The sequence below is a fragment of the Electrophorus electricus genome, chromosome 10 (assembly GCF_041902795.1).
Source record: "Electrophorus electricus isolate QZ-2024a chromosome 10, ASM4190279v1, whole genome shotgun sequence".
NCBI lineage: Eukaryota > Metazoa > Chordata > Actinopteri > Gymnotiformes > Gymnotidae > Electrophorus > Electrophorus electricus.
Window position 1 is genome coordinate 16,363,414 of NC_137506.1, and position 20,395 is coordinate 16,383,808.

General features: G+C 42.8%; 2 protein-coding genes across 6 annotated transcripts; one reads left to right on the plus strand and one right to left on the minus strand.

Moving 5' to 3' along the window:
• Positions 1 to 1,880: 1,880 nt before the first annotated feature.
• On the plus strand, positions 1,881 to 4,700 carry pln2 (phospholamban 2). The gene is made up of 2 exons (XM_026999936.3): positions 1,881 to 2,031; positions 3,102 to 4,700. The coding sequence occupies exon 2, from the start codon at positions 3,202 to 3,204 to the stop codon at positions 3,358 to 3,360; it is 159 nt and encodes a 52-aa protein (XP_026855737.1). The 5' UTR covers positions 1,881 to 2,031; positions 3,102 to 3,201; the 3' UTR covers positions 3,361 to 4,700.
• fam184aa (family with sequence similarity 184 member Aa) lies at positions 4,296 to 19,566 on the minus strand. Of its 5 annotated transcripts, none has more exons than XM_081722102.1 (19): positions 19,376 to 19,566; positions 18,956 to 19,154; positions 17,120 to 17,977; positions 16,655 to 16,790; positions 16,259 to 16,440; positions 15,797 to 15,982; positions 15,275 to 15,397; positions 15,014 to 15,175; positions 14,461 to 14,582; positions 13,680 to 13,830; positions 11,355 to 11,567; positions 9,669 to 9,822; positions 8,732 to 8,859; positions 7,416 to 7,618; positions 6,611 to 6,757; positions 6,322 to 6,439; positions 6,136 to 6,240; positions 5,470 to 5,660; positions 4,311 to 4,433 (listed from the first exon to the last, which is right to left on the minus strand). In XM_081722102.1, the coding sequence occupies exons 2-19, from the start codon at positions 19,136 to 19,138 to the stop codon at positions 4,355 to 4,357; spliced, it is 3,441 nt and encodes a 1,146-aa protein (XP_081578228.1). In that variant the 5' UTR covers positions 19,139 to 19,154; positions 19,376 to 19,566; the 3' UTR covers positions 4,311 to 4,354. The 5 variants fall into 5 exon arrangements, with proteins under 5 accessions (XP_081578230.1, XP_081578228.1, XP_081578227.1 ...); XM_081722101.1 differs by having other exon boundaries at positions 19,352 to 19,566; XM_081722100.1 differs by having other exon boundaries at positions 18,956 to 19,566.
• Positions 19,567 to 20,395: the final 829 nt, after the last annotated feature.

Consider the following 20,395-nt stretch of genomic DNA (forward strand, 5'->3'; position numbering starts at 1 on the left):
AGACTAGTGAAACACCAAAGAAGACATGATGCTTCCTCCTGTTCCTCATGTCTCAGTGTAAAACTTGACTTCTTTATATGTAAATGCACACCAATAGTGCTAATGGAAAAAAAGCTGAAGGCATTTGACACAATAACTTGTACTTAATCCTTCTGAAACAAGTGTCTAATTTGTATACTGTAGTTGGGTGTGACAGGGCATTTTTCCCCTGGCCAAAGGTCAATATAGCTGCTTGTTGGATCTGATACAACTAAGATGGATCATTATCATTTTTGATGTTGCTGTGATTAAATGTAAATTGCAGCTGTAGGAAAGTCTTATAAAATGAAAATTTGTTCGGAGGTATATTTATTGGGAAATCTGGGAATATATCTCTTCACATAGCTCAGACTGAGCTGTCTGCTCTCCTCCCACACCATCAGACCCCATGTGTTGAGCACATCAAATGCAGCACAATCCGCTTGTGGAAAGCAGTGTTTTTAATGACCTGATGGGTTCGCTCTAGCTGCCTGTATAACAAAATGCAGATGCGCTAACAGGGGAGCACAGTGGTTCCACTGATATGGCCAGACTCCTGTTTTATCATGGGGAAAGGGGTAGAGGCTAGGGAAGTGGGAAAACGTTAGCGAATAACACGAGTATGTCAATTCAGGATTGTGTATTCAGTATTGTGTCAATTGTGTACGAAATCTGATGCATTCAGATGAATATAAAAATTTTAATGATTCTATAGTATTGTATTACAGCTCTAATTTAGGTTTCAGCACTGACATTTGGTTCTGGCAGTGTCTTGGAATCTAACCTATTTAACTATTATTCTGAATAAGTGCCATAAATGTAAATGTAAAAATAAAAAAGCAGAAATTTTAAATAGTGTAATCCATTCAGAGTGTGTTCATTTTTCATAATGCTAAACTTCACATTTATGCAACTAATACTCCAAATCCCGGTGCCTGATAAAACTCTGATCAGTGTGGTGCTTTCTTGTTAGAGGTTCTGAATACAGACCGTGTTTAACCCTCACCTCTGGATCCCAGTGTCTGACCGCACATGTCATCGGGCAATCACATTCTCATCCCTTCTTGTATTCTCAGCGCCACTCTGGCCCTGCACTGCTGCTGCTAAGCTCCCACAAAACTCCACCAGCCCCCTGCATCGCTGTAAATTCTCATGACCTTCTTCACGATAGGATCCATTACTGAGGAGCTTTAAAAATGTATTCCGGCCCCTTCTTTGTCTGCCGAACCAGCTAAAGCTCTTTCTAGAGGTTTTGATACAGGTGAATCAAACATTTTCAGTTGCACAAAAAAAAAAAAACCCCCAAAAAAACCCAACAAAACCATCCATATACCAGATATGAGATTCATGTATTTCATTCATTCGTGAAACAAAAGTTTTTATTAGAATTAATAGTTTTTTTTTTTCAAGGCTCCTTTAGGAAATAAAACCAAACATGGTATTAACTTGGCACCATATTCCATCTGTAAACAAAAACATGAGTATTTGCTTTTATTTGAAACAGACCTTTCTGTTTAAATTAATTATTAATAGAAAACAGCATTTAGCAAATCACACATAGACTTTCTGAAGACAAAACCCACTCAGTGTGATGGCCACTCCTGATATAAAATCTTGTCTTTAAACAGAGCTATGATTGAACTTTTTTTTTTTAATGTTTTTTTGGTCAGAACACCAGTCAGAACAGATCTAACTCTCCACTAACATTTGGGAGTTCTGTTTACAGTAAAGGGGAAGTGCCAGGATCAAAGGGAAAAACATCCATTAGCTTGCTGTATCAGCGACAGGCCTTGGGAACTGGAGATGTGCTCAGGCCGAGTTGTGCTGTGTAGGCGTCACTGGACAGCAAATGCAGGGCCACACCCTCTTCTTAGCCTAGCTGCTTTCTCCACCCCTCCTGGTCCTCCTATAAACCTGATTCCATGTCCTGAGAGGCTGTCTGGCCAAATGTGCTCTCATGCTGGGAAGTGACCATTTTAAAGCTACTTTGTTTTCAAGCCGCTTCTGAAGAAGGTAAGCTGAACTCGATTTTCAGTAAAATTAACTCTCTTTTCAACCATGCAGGATTCACAAAACACAGTGTATGCACACAAAAAAAATGGTTGGTTGAAATGCTTTTTCAAAGTAAAGTTTTGAAGTTAATGATGCCACCTTAAAGTTTTTTTAAAAAGTGATAGTTTGAAAGCAATAGTACCTTTTGAAAGCGTTCCTTTGATCTACTTTTAGATTTTTGTAGATATAACTGCACCTCTGAGTTACTATAGACTATATTCTTTTCCTGTGAAATGGAAGCATTAAAATGTAAAATGAAAAAATATTTAATAGGATAAAGGGAAGCCTAGTGTGAAAGGCAACACTTATTTGCATTTTGCAATGTTCTCAAAAATTTGTCTATTCAAATAAGTACACTGCTGTTAGTCATGTTTGTGAATATGCAAAGGTTTATTTGACAACACAGTAACTTGTATAGTAAAAATGTGTAGTGATGTAAAGTAAAAAAGGATATTAAGAGAGAATATTCAGTGTTCTGGTATGGGTTGTGTTAACTGCACTGATAAACAAGAACACTTCATGTTGACTATAAGCAGGCGAACACCAAAGCAGTTCTGGAAAATAGCACAGGGTGAATCAGAAGCTCAGACAGTCACTCATGCATGTATGTCATTCTCACCTCCAAGATCAACTGCTCCACAGTGGGATGGTAAATCCTTTAACAGGAATGCTGTCTAGTTTTCATCATACTCAGTCAATGAGTCAGACAATTAAGTCCATTGTTTCTACTTGAAATACAAAACCCATATGTTAAAATAGACACCAGATACCAATGTAGAGTCATTGATAGTCCTCTCATTCACTTTTTAACAGTCAACACAGTTCTTTCAATACAATTGTTTTAAGAGATTTTCTACTGTCAGTGTTAGATTCACTGACTTAAAGTTTCTTGGTTTGGATTTTAGATTTACTCTAGGTACTCTATAGATCACCTGTGATCAGTGCCTTATGAGGTTGCTATCACCGTCTTAATATAGAAGGATAATTGTCTTGAAATAGCATGATTGCTCTGTCTCTCCCTTTGCTGAAAGGCACAAGATAAGCACCACCAGCTGAGAATAACAACTCCTCCGGGCTGCCGCCAGCTCCGTACACTTCATTACTACGGCTACTCTGTCACCGACTGTCCTAATGGAGCGGGTACAGCACATTACACGCTCAGCGATCCGAAGAGCGTCGAACATCGAGGTGACCCCGCAGACCAAGCGCAACCTGCGGGAGCTTTTCGTGAATTTTTCCCTCATCCTTGTCTGTCTCCTGCTCATATACATCATCCTCCTGCTCTTGTGACGGCCACAGATCTAAGCAGGGAACGTGTAGGGCTACTCTGGCTGGGACAAGGGCAGTACAATGGGAATTTTATTTCCATGTCATGTTTTTAAAGGTATCACTGACTTTTATAAACTCGGTGTGAAGTTAAGTATAGCATATGTTTTACATTTCTTGCTTTTTTCCACCATTCATTTGTGTTCTGCATTCAAGAGCATACACTGTAGGGAAGATCTTATTTAGCATATTCAAAAAAAGAAGCTTGTACTCTGCATTGTGTTGAGGTCGGTCAGAAGTGTTTCATCACAGTAAATTAAGATATGATATAATAGGATTTGTCAGAACTGATATTACAGCAGAACTACACTGGTGTTGGGTGAACTTTGATTCACTCCTTACTAGCATGTATGTAATCTGTTACATTACTTTTATTGATATTCAGGCATAATAAGAAGAGTATAGGTGTTCGTGTTTGTATCTGTTACTGAGACTTGCCTGTTTTTTTTTTGTTTTTTTTACAAAAACATTTAGTTTCACCTAATATTGTTAAATGGAGGTTTGACAAGATTTGATTGCTGTATCTGAATTTGCAGCCAAGTATATTCTGTTACTATACCTGTTCATTTTAACTATGTAATTCAATTTAACAAAGCCAAAGACATGCACTTTTTAAACAATATTTGGTTTGGGTTTTGAGGGGTAAGATACAAACATTGCTTTACAATTGATGGTTTATTGTTTGTAACAAGACAATATAATATAAATATAAACACTGTGCAATTTATTTTTAAAACGGGTATTCCAACAGTTTCGGTCCATCAGGAAAAGAGATGTTTGTGTAACTAAATCAGATCTCCTGCATTTCCTCTTGTATTGCATAAATGCCCGAGTCAAAGGTACACTATTAAAAAAAGAACCCAGGAAGCGAAATTCACAGTGAAGTATTTAACACACTAATGGAGTGTTGAAGAGTGTTATGTTTCACATGCTGTTCTGTGGAGCGTCTTGAGAAGAATTAGAAGGAGAAGTACTGAGACGCCAGGTCCTGCTGCGGCTCCTCTGGCGCTACTGTCGAATCCTCCATCTCACGAGGGCTGCACAGAATTCAACCAGCAACAATTACTCCACACACGGGGCACCAGCACACAGCACTCCGTGTCCCACAAGAAAAGGCACCAGAAAAGATTCACTCTATCCTCGTCTGATCCCTCGTCATCTCCACTAAAAGTGGGCCATGCACAAAATGAAAGAGGAAGAAAGAAATGCAAGCCAGCTGTGCTCTTCATCAAGTCTCTTTACAAACATAAACATCTCATACTCTGTGTCATAGTAAGCAACACAATAAAATACAAATAAAATAACCTGCCTAATAGCATTATTTGATTCAAAGTTTCTGATTTTTCTGCCAAAACTGCTTAATTGTAAAGTTTAGAGATATGTATACAGAGCCCAGTAGTGTAAGTGTTGCACTCTACGTAAGCCGCACAACTGCCTTCAACATAAAACACCAAAGCCGGAATGATATGATAGGAAGACGGATGAGAAGATGAGAGCTCCTCTCACGTGCACAGCGGTGCTGCTGTCCGGCACATCCACCTAGTCGAACATGCAAATCCCTGAAAACAATGGACACTGGACGCCAGGCCACTGCATGCTTGTTTCCACATTCCAATGGCATTTCAAGATCACGCACTGTTTACAGTGATGCCAGTCACCCCCTTTCTGGAAAGACATGGCTTATTTGTGTAGCCTGTAAATTCACTCCAATCGCTGCCCATACATAGACAAGGACACAGAAATAGGACTTATGTGCAGGAACTGCCATGCTTATTAAAGTCAGTACAGGACACGAACATTCTCCGTGCACAGTTTATGGCCAAGATGCATCGGAGAGTGAGGTAAGCACACCGACACATCACTTTGCACGCTCTGTTTTCGTTTTTTTTTTTCCTACCAAAAACCCCAAACCAAACAGAGGAATGAAAAGAAACCAAGTGACATTTCTTCCACAGTTACTGAGGGATTGAGACACAGCGTGATCAATGGCGGACGGATCAGTGGGCTAAGCACGTCTCTTGTTTGCTGTGGGTGCGTGAGAGGACAGACGCTGGATGACGAGGTGGGGCTCACCTCTCGGTGGGCTGGGCCTGGGACGGAGCACTTGGAGGGGGTTGAGCTTTGTGCTCAGCATGCTGACTGGGGGAGCTGGGGACAGACTCTAGGCAGGTAGGCTGCATGGGCCCTGCCCCCCTCCCTTCTGTTTCCACAACACTTAGGTTTGGAGAGCTGATGAATCTGTGTGCTGCTTTTTTACCCTTATGCTACATTGAAAGGACACAAACAAAAAGAGTTTCTTTGGAAACTACGGAAGGACCAAATTTAGCTTCTAGTCTGGCGAGTAGAAATAATGAACACACCACTCTGGATGGAGTAATTGAGCTAGCAGTGATGAAAAATGGCTTGGAAAGCAAATAACAGTCTGATATGGGAACATGAATAAAAGTATATGTAGACAATGAGATCACATGGACCAACTTACTACACAGGAAGTAAGAGTTAAAAATCTAGTCATGCAGAACAACTCATTCCATTTCTAAGGGATGGATGCATTCATTTACATGGCCATAATACATAAAATCCATTTATTTACTCAATGTAGAGGTAAATTATTTTCTCTCTAAATTATTTTATTATATGCAGATTTGAAATTTTTTGGTAAAGGAACATAGATTTTCATTTGTAATACCTTCATAAATTGTTCAGCAGCAACTGATCAGTGTGGAGTGGTGGTATTACCTTTACAAGGGGATTAATAACCCCCACGTTGGGATTAGTGTTGAACACTTTGCTGAAGCTCGTCTCTCGGTTCACTAGCTCCAGCTGGTAGAACTTCTTATCATCCTGGAAAACAGGGGAACCGCTTGGTGTGAAATGCAGTCCGTGGCCTCTGCAGGTCCACAGGCCTCTGAGCCGAATACTCACCACCAGCTTCTTAACTAGAGTCTCTCTCTCCACCACCATTTCTCGGAGCTCAGCGATGGTCTGCAGATCTTCTGATCGGCTCTCCCTATTCCTGAACTTCTCCTCTGTTCCTTCCAACCTACACCAAAGACACACCCGCATAAACAATAAAAGGCGTGGCTAGTTAACAGGAAGAATACAATTTCTAACTTTGTAGGTAGAAAAACATTTAGATAGAAAATGGATCTTTGTCAAATGTCAAATAGATAAATGCATGCAATGAAAAAGTGCCTGTGGATGAGGAACTCACAGAATTTGGAGAGCAGAGATCTTGTCTTTTAGGAGCTCCTGGGCTTTGTTGAAATCTGAAAGCATGATCTGTGTTTCTCTGTTATGGGTAGCGTTCAACTCTCCTATCTCTCTCTCAAGCCTCTTAGACAGATCCTGTTCATGGGCCCTGGGAACAGACACCACCGTTTAGACCTTGAGGAAAAGCCAACATGTTTGCAAACAGCATGTCAGCTAAATCATTTTTTCCCTGCTTTGGCAATTTTTAAAAACAACTGAACTCGTGCTCTCATTTTTATATTCGGTACTCCTACATAGAAAATATAGCCTCAATCTCAGTCTAAGAGCTGCATCTTCATCTGAGAAAAGCCAAAGGAAATGTATGTATTTGTGCGATACACCTCCACTGGGCTAGGATATGAGTGGGAAGGTTATTCTTGTCAGCTGAGGAGGAGTCCTGTGTGTGAAGGAGGATGCAGAGTGATACTGACTCACTCTGCCTGGGGGTCATGGTTTCCTGCCAGGGTTTGTCTTGTCTCCTGGTCTCATGCCTGCTGAGTTAACCTTTGACCAGAGTTAACCACCACACATTTAGTTCTGATCATGGCAAAAATATTTTACCACATGCATATTGGCTTTTGTCCTACAGCAGCTACACCTAAGATCTCTGGCAGCACCTGTGTGTATGTGTGCCTGCAAACTAGTGGGTGTGTTTGTGTGAGCATTTCAGAGGAGGGCGCACATGGTTTTGTTAGCGCATTAGCTCAGAGGCGCGTGCACATGTTTTTGTGCACATCGGAGCAGAGGGGAGTGCATGGCTGCTGGACCTGATCTGCAGGTTGGCCTCACTGCGCACGCGCAGCACCTCTTTGCCCTTCAGTTCCAACTCTTTGGTCAGTGTGTGGACAGTCTCATTCAGTGAGTGGATCTCATGGTCCAGGTCAGCGATGCGGTTCCTTCGGCAGTTCACCTCCTGCTGAAGGTCTGAGATGTGACTCATCAGATCCTGCTCCTGAAGACACACAGGCAACTCCAGTAGTGCAAGCAGGCTTTTATTAACATAACTGCCCAGATGAATTAAACAGCAGTCAGATTCAGATTACATTTGAAAAGGGGCACCCAGGAGAACAGTGGACTTTACTGGAATGTTTCAAAACCTTCTCGCAAAAAAAAAAAAGGTAGTGGTAAGCTGACCAACCTAAGTATTTAACAAGGTGATACTAAATTGTTTACTATGGTGCTGTTAGTGACGGGAGTATTACATGAGAGAAAGAAATTATGAGTACTTGTGAGTGAGAGCAAGAAATGAGAGAGAGAGAGAGATATTAGAGTCAGTGCGAGCATGTGAGTGTAAGACGGGCAGTGCTTCTGAAGAGCAATGCTGTATCCTTTATTCATCAATTTTTTTTTTTCACTTTCTGGGCAAGTGAGGCTTATCTTAGAGCGAATTCATCATTGTCTGAGTTAAGGCTCCTTTCCAGCCTTTCGCACTGAAACAAAGCAAAAATGTGCGACCTGCTTTAGTTTTTAATAAATTTGACATAGCTCTGTTTCTGTATCTCTGTTTCCATATCTGCTTCTTTGCCTCTGTCTACAAGGCACAATTAAAACAAAGCTGTACGACTTCTTTCTGCATGCTCACAAATTAACATAATCTCTGTGAAACCCCTTATAAATCATGCGAGATACTGTTTTTTGAAGATATTTTAAAATGACTTACTAACTGTGCCTGCATATAAAATATATGACTAAGCTATAAAATATTATTCAGGGCCAGAGAGTTTTGTAAGTTGTTTTGCATTTAGCATTTTTAATGTTTTTTTGCCCTTGACAGGAAAATTTTAATTTATTTCCCTTGACCAGCATACAGATTTAACATAAAATCTGCCAAATGGTGAATAAATTATGACTGTTATGTCTGTGTTAGTGTGAGAGACCTACAATTACGGGACACAGGGAAGTAAAGAAGCAGAGATGCTAACAAAATGATGCAAATTATCTTAAATAATACAGTAGTGATCCCTGGTCTGTTGGTATTCAAGGTTTAGCTGTGCATGGAGAAATTTAGCAGTTCAGCAGTTTAGCTGTGTGTGTGTGTGTGTGTGTGTGTACGTAGGTTTGGCTGTGTGTGTTTGTTGCTTACATGCTGTTTGCAGTGCTCTAAAGTGTTGTCCAGCTCTCGTTTGGCGGCTGTGTTCTCCTGCAGGTGTACCTGTCTTAGGTGCTCTATAGCGGTAGCATGCAGATGATTCAGCTCAGAACGCAGAGAGGCTACATCACACCCACACACATACCCACACCCCCCCCCACACACACACAAACACACACAGGTCCAAATAAACACATACATGATGGGAAAATATAACAACAAAGAATAGTTCCCAACAATATTATTTTTGTCAATAAATTTTCTTATCTCTTACCTAAATTAGGCTGTGGACAAGACATTGTTGATTACAAGTGAGGTCGTTAATGATCTCTAATGGCACTGGATGAGCTGCCAGCGGCCAGACTGTAATAGATTTCTGCTTAACAATCTGCAATTCTTCCATTCAGATTTCTGCCTGCCAGATTCCTAATGAAGCCGATCCCTAGTGGGTGGGAACACAGCCAGAGGATTTACAGATCTCCCACTGTGAACCAGCCGCAGTTAGCCAGAACAGAAGCCAGCGCACAGCTAACTCTTCACTGACCGTGTCAGGGACAGGTCACTGGACCAATCAGATGCTTGGCAGTTAAAGCGGACATGCATATGAGCAGGAGCGACACTGCTGTGAATGCTTCTACCCAAGTCCGACCCAGGAAAAAGCTTGCTCTGGGCAAGCATGCAAACTGAATCCAGACTTGTGGATTATGGCCTCTATTCCAGGCAATTTTGTGCCAAACGGCACCGTCTGGATATGACTGCGTCCTTTTTTCTGTCTGCAATACCCATCAGAACTGTGGGATAGTCTGCTACCCTGCATCATGTTTGTCTGTTTTGTTGAAAGCTTGTGTTATCTTTTCACACAGTGGTTGGGGTTACTGCTGTAGTGGTAGTGCTGGTAGTCTCAACGGAGGGAACGCGTGTCCAATCTTACCCAACATGGCTTTGCCCTCATCTTCTAGCTCAAAACGCAGCGTCTGGAGCTCCTGGTCAGCCTGCTGACGCAGAATCTCCAGGGTCTGTCTGTGGGCCTCTCTCAAAACCTGAAGTTCTTCTCTCTGTTCCTGCTTTAGACGATCCTCCAGCTCCTATGCACAGACAAAAATTACAAACTGAGAACCCCATAAGCACTGTATAACACAAACCCATATGGTACAAGAAAAAAACAAAACAAAAAGAAAAAAACCCAAAAACCCAGGACTCTCCCACAGAGAGAGAGAAAAAAATCATACTAAAAAGTATACCTGTGCAACATCGGGAAAAACAAATGGCCAGTGTAAACATGCCCAGCACTGCAGAAATACTTATTCTACTTTTGCATCATGTACCACAGTAAAATTTAAAAGGCATTGATCTTGTAAAAAATCGATTGCGGGTCACCCTTGCAGTGCGCTACACCTGCATTTAACGCCCATAATGACTAGAGCAAACCTGCAGTCCCGCATCTCAAGCAGGTATGGCTTTCCAGCAGTCCAAACAGTTCACAAAGGCCCTACAGTGCCTGTAAGAGCCCTGGACTAACATGGCAGGACAGAGATGAAAGAGTGCCTTCCTTCTTTATTTATTTTGTGGTAATCCAGAGCGTGACGAAAGCAGCTCAAACAAAGGACTCTCTCAGCTGCTGAGCTAACGTTTCGAAAAAGAAGGAAGCCTGTAAACCTGAGCGTGACATCTGGGTTTTGGAGACCGTTCGACTTCCAATGATTCCCTCTGCTTCCTGGGTACCAAACTAAAATGGAGTCAGTTTTGATAACATTCAGCCTTTTGTAGACTACTGCATCAAAAGGTTTGCAAAACTCTCCAAACCACCATACACACAGGAAAATATAGCAACGAAGAATGAGACCAAGTAATAAAATCGACAGCTAGCACTTGTTTATGTAACAGAGCATCTGGACATTTGAAGGCCAAAGTGAGGAATTTCTCTCTCAGCAATATATGAGTAAAAAACTAATTTTATTGTAACAGAACTGCAGGCAGCAGAGGAGTCTAATAAATCGAAATTGACCAGGGGAGTGTCAGGTCTCACACACCACAGACTGTCACACAGGGAGACGCAGGCGAGACGGGCCTGGTGAGCTCTGACAGTGCAGCTAGGGCAAGTGCAGAAGATGACAGTGAGACACAGAGGGAGAGGAATGATTCCCTCAACATGGGGACTGGGATGGAGGGAGGGAGGAAGGGAGAGAGGTAGCAGGAGGGAGAGAAGGAGAGAGAGGGAGGGAGAGAGGTAGAGAGAGGGAAGGAGGCAGTCGAACACAGGGAAGGTGATGGTCAATACGGGACACAGGCGAGCAGGCACACGCATACAGAACAGATGGCAATATGGAAAATGACATATTCAGCATGGGCAGCCAGAGCGTGCACTGTACGTGTGCAGCATATGACCCATCAAGCAAGCCTGTTAACCGGCTGCTATTAATATGTTCCAAAATCTCAGCCGTAACTTGTTATTACACTGGGTCTTAGCTAATCACTGCCTTAAACAATACATGCACCAAAACAGACGAGGCCTAAGACTTGCTATGTACATACCATACATACGCAGCTACTTTCAATGCGTTCATGCCATATTTCAGCAAATGTCTATGCATGCAGTTGTATGAAGGGGTGCAGCTACCCTGAGCTCGAGCTGGCACGCCTCCTCCAGTTCCTGCATGGCACAGCAGTGAGCCTTCTGCAGACGGTGCTCGTGGTGCTGGTGCTCCAGTGCCATCTCATGCAGCTCCTGGGCCAAGTGCTCACGCTCCTGACTGAACTGGGTCTGCAGCTGCTGCAGGGCGCTCTTGGACTGGGACAGCTGTAGCTGTAGACTCTGTTTCAGCATGGAGATCTGAGCCACACACGCACGAACACATGTATGCACACACGCAGACACACACACACACACACACACACACACATACACACACGCACATGAATGGCTGCACACACACATGCGCCCGCGCACACACACACACACACACACACACACACACACACACACACACACACACGCACATACTCGAACACAACCACGAAAGCACAGCAACTGCTGACATGCTGTTAAACGTGGAGAGGAAATGCAGGTGAACTATGGACAATGTGGAGCGGAGAGGAAGACCATTAAACCAAAAATGGATTTACGTGTCTGCACCAGTAGTGCAAAAGACAGCAGTGAACTATATATCCAAAGTACATCATCAAGAAACATGAAAGCTAAATCTAGGCTAATCCCTTTACAGACAGGGAATCTCAAAACCTTTAGATGTAGATGTAGATGCAGTCAGAAATATGACTCATATATGTATCATACGTCTGTACTTCAAAAAATCAATAAACAGAATTAGCAGGAATTGTTATTTTGTGTCATACATAATTAAAAGATGATGTCAGCCACAATTTTGGTACAGCAGTTATATGGTTCTCTATGGTCCATCACCCTTAAGAAATATTCCATCCATTGTTTCATGTAGCACAGTGCACGTAAACTCTCATACAGCTACTGGAATGTAATCTCTGCCCGGCAACCTTCAAAACACAGCGAGGAAAATAAGTCTGCTTGATCCTCATACCATCTGGAAAGAAAGACTGGAATTGAGGCCTGTGAGTGTGAGAAGGGCATGGTTTGCTAATAACCCAGAACAAAATGCACAAAAACCTGCCTCACGTTGGCCCATATGCAGACGCAGGGCTGAAATGGAGCTTGGCGGAGGGGAACATGAACAAGGCCAAAAGCAGGAGGCAGATTTGTCTGCAGCTCTGAAAAGCAGAGCCATTTTTCTATAGCTAGGTGTCAGGAGAACAATCTTACCATTCAACTGCCTGTGAGCACCTGCGTGATTTTGAGATTTCGGAAATTTAATTTGACAATGAAAAGAAAGCAGTGAGGAATAAACTAAAAATTTTATTTTTCTGTGCTTTGTCCTCAAACATGTGGGGTTCATTATAGTTTAGTAATAAAATATTATTATTTTTTCTGTGTATAGTAACTGGTGGTATGTCATATTAAGACTCAGCAAAAACGAATCAGAAACAAGCCACTATTTGAGAAAAAAAAAAACATTAATACATTCATTGCTTTGTATTGATGTGCAAAATGGCAAATATCTGTCCACCTTAAGAACCGCAGAAGCCATCTTTTAGAAGGCAGCTGAGATACTGGCAGACATTTAACCCAGCAGTGATGATATAAGACAACAGCAAGCCTCTCACACTAATTGACAAGCTGACAAGAGCATCAGAGACAGCTTGTCACATTACTTAATATTAACGCTCTGAGACAAACACATGGAGGCCTGACAGAACGAAAGACACAGCAGGAAATACTGTGTATCATGTTCAGTTTATAAAACACACACACACACACATTTCTCACCTCACTGAGTTGGTGTATCCTCTTAAACGACCGCCTAATCCCTGACAACTTCAAAGCCCCAAAGTGAACTACTTTTAGGATTAACTACTGAAGTGAACTACCTTTAGGATTAACTACTGAACTGACTGCTAAATTACATGTTCAGTGCCACTGGCACCTAATACAGTGGGCTCTTTTCAATAGTGCTGAGAATGGAATACACAGACTGCAGTAAAACAGTCTCACACGTACCTAGTCAGCGACTGGGTATATTTTAGTAAATGAATTAGAGATTGCATTCCAGTTATCATTTGTGATTAATGATAAAGCTTGATAAAGTGTGTGTATTAATGTCTGTGCAATTGGCCTCTATGCTATCTAACATCCCTGTGAAGGACCAACAGTAAAACAACACTGGACTGACAGATTGCTGTTTGCTTGCTATAAATAACTGATGTTTAATGTGCAAGGACACAGCTATTTTTTGCACCACAGTAAAAATGTCAGGGGCACAGTACAGGAAATGTGATGTTTAAAGCACTGTGGACACAATTATTTAAAAGATTACATGATGGACCTTTAACAGTGAGAAGACTGAGGGCGTGTTACCTGTTGCAGGAGGTCCTCCACTTTCCTGTGCCAGTTCTCCCTGGCCGACATCATCTCCAGGTCCCGCTGCTGGGACAGCTCGCCCAGAGCCGCCTGTCTGTCGGCCTCATGCTCGTTGTTCAGTTCTTCTCGCAGCCCCTTCAGCTCTGCCCTGGAGACACACACGAGAACATTAAGACAGTGTTGGAATGGAAGACAGAGGCACATGCGCACACACACATACAGGCGTGCACGTAGCCACCCAGAGGAAAGTGGCTAGTTAATGCGGGTCTTAATATGCAGAAAAACTTTTTAAAGAGTTTTTACACTTAGTACATTTTAAAAGTCTTTTTAAAAATGATTGTTGTATGTGCACAAGAACAGTCAGTCATTCACTTCAGGTATTAAACTTAACCAAACTAGCCTAAACTAACCAAACATTTTCTAAAATTAAATTTCAGACCTGTCTGTAATACTTTTCTGAGATAAATAATACATTTAAACTGAAAAAGCAAAACTGAAAATTCAAATAAGCAGAGCACAGATCCTGCTTTATCTTCCCCAGTGCAGCAGAACAGCATGCCATGGACTAAGATAGATGTTAACCTTGTAACATCTATCTTATACCTGTAAATATCATATTTTATCTGTAACTGAAGCTCGAATATTTTAAACCAAATATGAGCTTCAGCTACAGGGTTTACCATGGTATACATGTCTGATTGACTGCTTCTGTTTTGGTCCTACTTCATTAAAATTATGGCACACAAACTAGCTTTGCTTAGCGTGCTGCTTGCGCTACCTCAGCGCATCAGTCCACTTTTGATCCAACTCTTCAGTGATTTTGTCCATTTTCTGTTTCTCTTCGGCTTTAATGTTGATGATCTGGGCCTCATGTCGTTGTTTCTGGCTCTCAATCTCTTCCTGTGAAAGGCCAGATAGAGAGAGGTTTGGTCTTTATAAAGGATGTCATCATGGCTAAAGACTGTGATTGGGGTGCAGTGCAGAGCTGATTACAAAAAGGGCATCATATACGATCATATATGCCCTTTCTCATTCCACATTTTCCTGTCAAAACTCTACACATGGAACAAAAATAATAGTTCGGGCTGCCACCCGAGCTGAATGAAGCTTAATTTTTATCTCCCAGTTGTGTCATGGTACAGATAATTTCCCTAATTCATCTATTCATAAGTGATGTGGCATGTCCACGGTTATAGCCTTCCTTCTTTAGTCTGTGCCTTGAAACTGCCTTGGCAGGAGTTTGTTGCTCAGCCTTTGTAGGCTCCGTGCTGGACTACTAGTCCGTGCTTACTAGTCTAGTAGGGAAATAGTAGTGAGGGTGAAAACCCTACCTGTAAGTCTGTGAGAACCGTGCTGGTCTCCCTCACTCGGGCCCTGGTTGCATCCAACTCAATTAGCAGGTTCTCCTGGTTCTCTTTCAGGCGAGAGATGTGATTCTCTGCAGAATTCAGGTTGTCTTCACTTTCCTTGAAAAGCTCCTTCAGATGAGACACCTAAAGGAAAAAAAACCCCTCAAACTGCCTCAGTGACAAAATTAACGAGGGATATGTCTTCATGACACCAGAGCTTTACAGATTACAGGGTTTCCCTACCTCTTGGTTGGCTATGTTGAGCTTGGCAGTGAGTTCCTCCCGCAGGGTGTCCAGCTGCTGCTGCAGGTGGTTCCTCTGCTCTTCCAGTGAGAGACGCCGAATCTCATACTGCTGCCTCATCTCCTGCACGGATGAGTGAAGTATAAGAGACTTTGTCTCATACCTGCCAAGGGCAGGAGCTTGACTGGCAAATTTTACCCAACCATAATGGGACTAACTGAGCAATATTTTCAATGTTTTAAATTAAGTATATTCACAGTTATTAAAAAAAAAGTGTAATATCACCATAGAGGGAAACCCCATGGATAAATGATCACCTACAGTTTTACAGATTTACAGCAAGAACAAAACAGTCTGCATTAACAGTTTTCCCATACTTTCTGCTAGGATCCCTAACTTGGCGAACACTGCATATATAAATAACACCTTCCAAAACAGCACATTTATCATTTAGCACTGCCAGAAGTGCCAACTTATACCAAGTGGTGCCAGTGGCCTGAGTGTGTAACAACGAGCACTTACATTTAATAGCTGGTTCTTCTCTCTCTCAGCTGCGCTGCAGGCACTCTCAAGCTGGACCCGGTGCTTCTCATTGAGCTCTTCCAAAGCCTTGGCCTGGTCCTCCTTCATGTGTGCCGCTTCCTCCTCATACTTGGCTTGGGCTTGGGCTAGCTCCAGCTCACAGGAGCGCTTCTCCTCACGTAGGGACTGTCAAAAGAGCACAGCCAAGCTCACAGCCCTTCTTTACATAACAGGGACAACAAGGATGATCACGAACGCACATCTTGGCGATCAAGCGCCACAAGAAGCGACTCACTTGCTGGGTTACCATAGAAATTTGGAATGCTGGCCTGCATTTTTTTAAAATCAGAGGTTAATTTAGTTGGTTGTGATTTTACAAAATATGCTTCACCCAACATTCCAGATAAAAACTGGAATTTTCAAGTATTAATCACTACCGATTTCTCTGGCACAGGTACATACTTTCTCCAGGCTGAGGATGTGCTGGCGTTGCTGCTCCTCCAGAGTGTGACTCTGGCTCTGGAGCCTCCCTTTCTCCTCCTCCAGCTGGACGATCTTCTCCTTCAAGTGACTCTGCTCCAGGTGCAGGTCTCGGATTGTGGCTTCACAGCCCATCTGTGTGGCCTGCAGAGAGCCGATCTGACCTGAGCAGCAGAGTGGCTCTATTATAAATTGCACCTGAAATTAAAATCCCTTATCAAGTCTTATCAGATGTTATAGTGTGCTAATTGTAATCCATTGGTGAAGAAGAAGCTGAAATGAGGTGAAATGAGATGTAACTGCACCATCCGTGTCCCCTCTAAAAGACTATTTGGGGGTGCGTGGGAGTATAATTGCATCCTAAGGCGATTCATTTACTGGCTTTGTGAAGGATCTCAGTGGCCTGCTGTTGCACTCGATCCCGGCTGCTCTCCAACTCATACTCAGTATCTTTCAGCTGCATCACCCAAATTTCTCCATCCTGTACAGCCTCCTCCAGCTGTTTGTGTAACTCCTGTAGTGGGGTGTGGAGGGGGGCGAGGGCCACAATTTTAATATTGCAACTGCAACTCTGTGAGCTGAAGATTAGACACTGGCTTCAGGGTCATAAACACATTTAATATTTTATTTTTTAAAAATTTCACTGACCTCCATGATTATACACACTTTCTGGATTTTAACCATTCCCTTTAGCTTTTTTACATTTGCTCTTATCCATGCAGATTTCCAACAGCACTTTGTTGTGTGATTTCTATTTAACATTTAATCATAACCTTTGAATTTCCACTAAATTTCCACCAGGCTCCAGTGCAATGTGATTGACTAGCAGCAAAAGAACATCACCTGGATTGTGACGTCAGCGTTGTTGAGAGACGCTTGGAGCCTGTTGGTCTTGTCCCGGCTCTCTCGTGCCTCCTCCTGGCCCCTCTGTAGCTCAGCGCGAAGCTTGCAAAGGTTCCTCTGCAGCGCCATCTCCTGCACCTGGAACTCCTTCCTCAGCTCCACCTCCGTCCTCTTCCAGGCCAGCAGGTTCTCGGTGGTGAGTTGCTGGGCACGGCGCATGGCCTCCAGCTCTCGCTCATAAAAGGCCTGAGCCTTGCAGAGCTTGGCCTCGTAGTCCTCCACCAGCTGCACCTTGCCCTGCGTCAGCTCCTCAACCCGCTCCATCAGTGCCTCCAGCTCACCGCGCTGCAGCTCTGCCAGCTTCTCCTGGTCCGGCCAGCAGGTGGCACCCTGGCCAGGCTGCCGGCCCTCCAGCAGCTCCTGCAGCTCCTGCCGGTGGGCGGAGCGGAGCTCATCCAGCGCTCGCTGCTTGTCCTGCTCGAACTGGGCCTGTGTCTGGGTGAAGGTGCGTAGCTTCTCCTCGAAGTCGCGCCGCATCTCCTCCACCTCGCGCGACATGGAGACCACACGCTGCGTGTGCTGCGCCTCAGCGCACAGCTGCGTGTCCTCCACCCGACGCCGGTACATCTCGAACTCGGCCAGCGCCTGACGCTTCACGTGTTCCTGCAGCTCCAGCGAGTCCTCCAGCGATTGCAGCCGCCGCTTCAGCTCCACTTCCTCGCCCGTCTTACCCTTGTACTGCAGGATCTTCTCCCGCGTCTCGTTCAGGATGTGCTGGATCTCGTCGTCGTGCGCCTCCTTCAGAGACTGGATCGCGTCCTCGTGCTCATCGTTCTTGGTGTTGAGTGCATAAATGACCTGCAAGGATTCATGTACATTCATGCATAGAAATATGACAGGTCAGGTTACAGGGCTTTATTACTACTACTACTATTATTATTATTAATTAAAAAATAAATAAAACAAAAAACACTTAATTCCCCCATGCCATTTTGCAAAATTGCATTTTTTAAAAATAAGGTTATATATTTAGCAAAATCTTTGGGAAACTTTGCTACGCCCCTCTCCACCTAACCATTCGGACACATTTCACTGTCCCCGTTTTTTCTACTTTTCTGCTTTACACTGCTTCAGGGTTACTTTTCATCTTTAATTCATCCCATAGTCCTTTTCATCCACTGCGATTAACTCTGTAAGCCATTCTATTTGGCCTGCTATGCCTGCAATTTACACCAATTTGTTTATCAAATCATTATCTCCCCAAACTCTCACTGACTGTTTACAACATCCTGCAAATTAGCTTAGTGTCATGTTTCGACTGATTAGTTTAAATCTCAGTTACATAAGAAAATCATACAGAAGGGAAAAAGCATTCTCAGTAATTGTACCTGATACAGCGCTGAACACGTCAGAAAAAAACAATGTTTAAATAGGATTCTATGTCACCCAAGGCTAAATCAAAATGATTTAAAAATCAAAATGACTTAAAAGTAGCATCTAAGATGTTAGATGTTAATTAAGAATAGACTGGTGCAATGTATGTTGATTCCATCAAAAGTGCGACATGTAGATGTTTAGTGAATAGATTACAGTTCGTAGAATACATTAATCTTCAGTAATTATGCAGGCAAACAGGGAATGTCTAGTGCACCGAAAAATTAAATATAGGGCGTCGTTTCCACGGGGAATAAAATTAAAAGCCATGCAGATTTATGGCCAAAGCTGCAGTTCGCGAAAACCAAAGTTTAAACGGATGACGCTCAAACGCAAAATTCCTGGCGCTGCATTTGTCGGACAATGTGGATATTCAGAGCAATCGTGTGTGACATTACAAACCTTCGTTAGTTGTGCTATTTTCTTACTCATCTTCAGGTGCAGATCTTGAGTGTAGTCCATTGTGAGCCCTGATTCATAAAATAGACTGGTAGATGTTGACGGACTGATGCCTGGTCCAGGAGCAGGAGCAGAGTTGCCCGGAGCAGAGCTGTACGGTTGCTGCCACCCCGCTCCGGTCGCCATCTTCACGTTCGCGGTCCTGTCACGGAAGGATATTTTTTACAAGTAGCGTTGGTACCGTTTTATTTCCATGAGCAGTTTACGCTCTAGATACCTGACACCAGTTTAAAACCATGTTTTCCCAAAATACCGTTTATTAGACAGATACGTTTATTCAGCAAATAAGTAGGCTATAAGCAACAACATCCAAAGCTTAATCGGTTGAAAATTCCGTACAAACGTCAATGAGCGAATACACACAGCCTGCACCGAGGAAGCGTTGACCTAACATGCCTTACTGCTCAAGCGCTACAAAACAACACCAACACAGCAGAGCATCAACGCTGCATCTGGATGTGCGCTGCTCATGCAGTGACACACACGCACACACATACGCGCACACACATACGCGCGCACACACACACGTAGACACACGCACACACGCGCGCGCGCACACGCACACGCACACACACACACACACACACACACACACACACACACACACACACACACAGGAGGAGAGTTGTAAATCAATGACGTCAGTCCCACTAACACTACACATATGCGCCTGTCCTTAAATCATGAAGTAGGCTATATGACAAGTTAAACACGCACCAAATTGTAACCTATACAAAAACGCAAACGCGAGTCTATTAATTATATTAAAATCCATATTTGTAATTCTAGAAGCGTAAATAATTGTCCATTTGCAAATTAGAAGATTAAATGCTAATAGGTCAAAATATAGTCAGCCTGCCTTATTTTCACATTGATGTATTAAATTTGCCCCATCATAAAATTATTGTAGACGTTCTGTAGCATATAAATGTAAAACTATTTGCTACAGATATCATATACTGGTTCTGAGCAACGAGCAATGAGAGAAGTCAGCACACATTACCTTCTACCTTTTACCTTCTACCTGTTTTTTGCTCTTCCATTACGTTCTTTTCCTCTTAGATCAGTGAACTCGTTTTTCTCTCATCTTATATAGTTTTAAGACGCTGTCACAATTTTAAAAATAAGACACATTATGCATAGAATTGTTAAATAAGTCTTAATAACCTAAATATTTTTTGTTGTCATCTATTTATCCGGATTAAAATATTAATGGGCTACTTTTTGCTTTTTTTGGTGATTACTGCCACCTACTGGTAATTCAGTGTATCAGACGCTAGATGTGATCGGTTTCATTTCACACTTCAGAGTTCGAAGCAGAACCTGCTCTTTCACTTCTGGCTTGGACCTAAGACGAGTGACCTACTATACCCCGAACTTCAC

Bases quoted from the DNA above. Each gene is read 5' to 3' on its own strand.
- pln2 (XM_026999936.3), top strand. From the start codon at position 3,202: ATGGAGCGGGTACAGCACATTACACGCTCAGCGATCCGAAGAGCGTCG.
- fam184aa (XM_081722102.1), bottom strand. From the start codon at position 19,138: ATGGCGACCGGAGCGGGGTGGCAGCAACCGTACAGCTCTGCTCCGGGC. The intron at 13,831-14,460 runs GTAGCGCAAGCA...GTGTGTCTCCAG, and splicing joins AAGTGGACTGATGCGCTGAG to GGCAGAGCTGAAGGGGCTGC. The intron at 9,823-11,354 runs GTAGCTGCACCC...GTCTGTGCATAG, and splicing joins CGTGCCAGCTCGAGCTCAGG to GAGCTGGAGGATCGTCTAAA.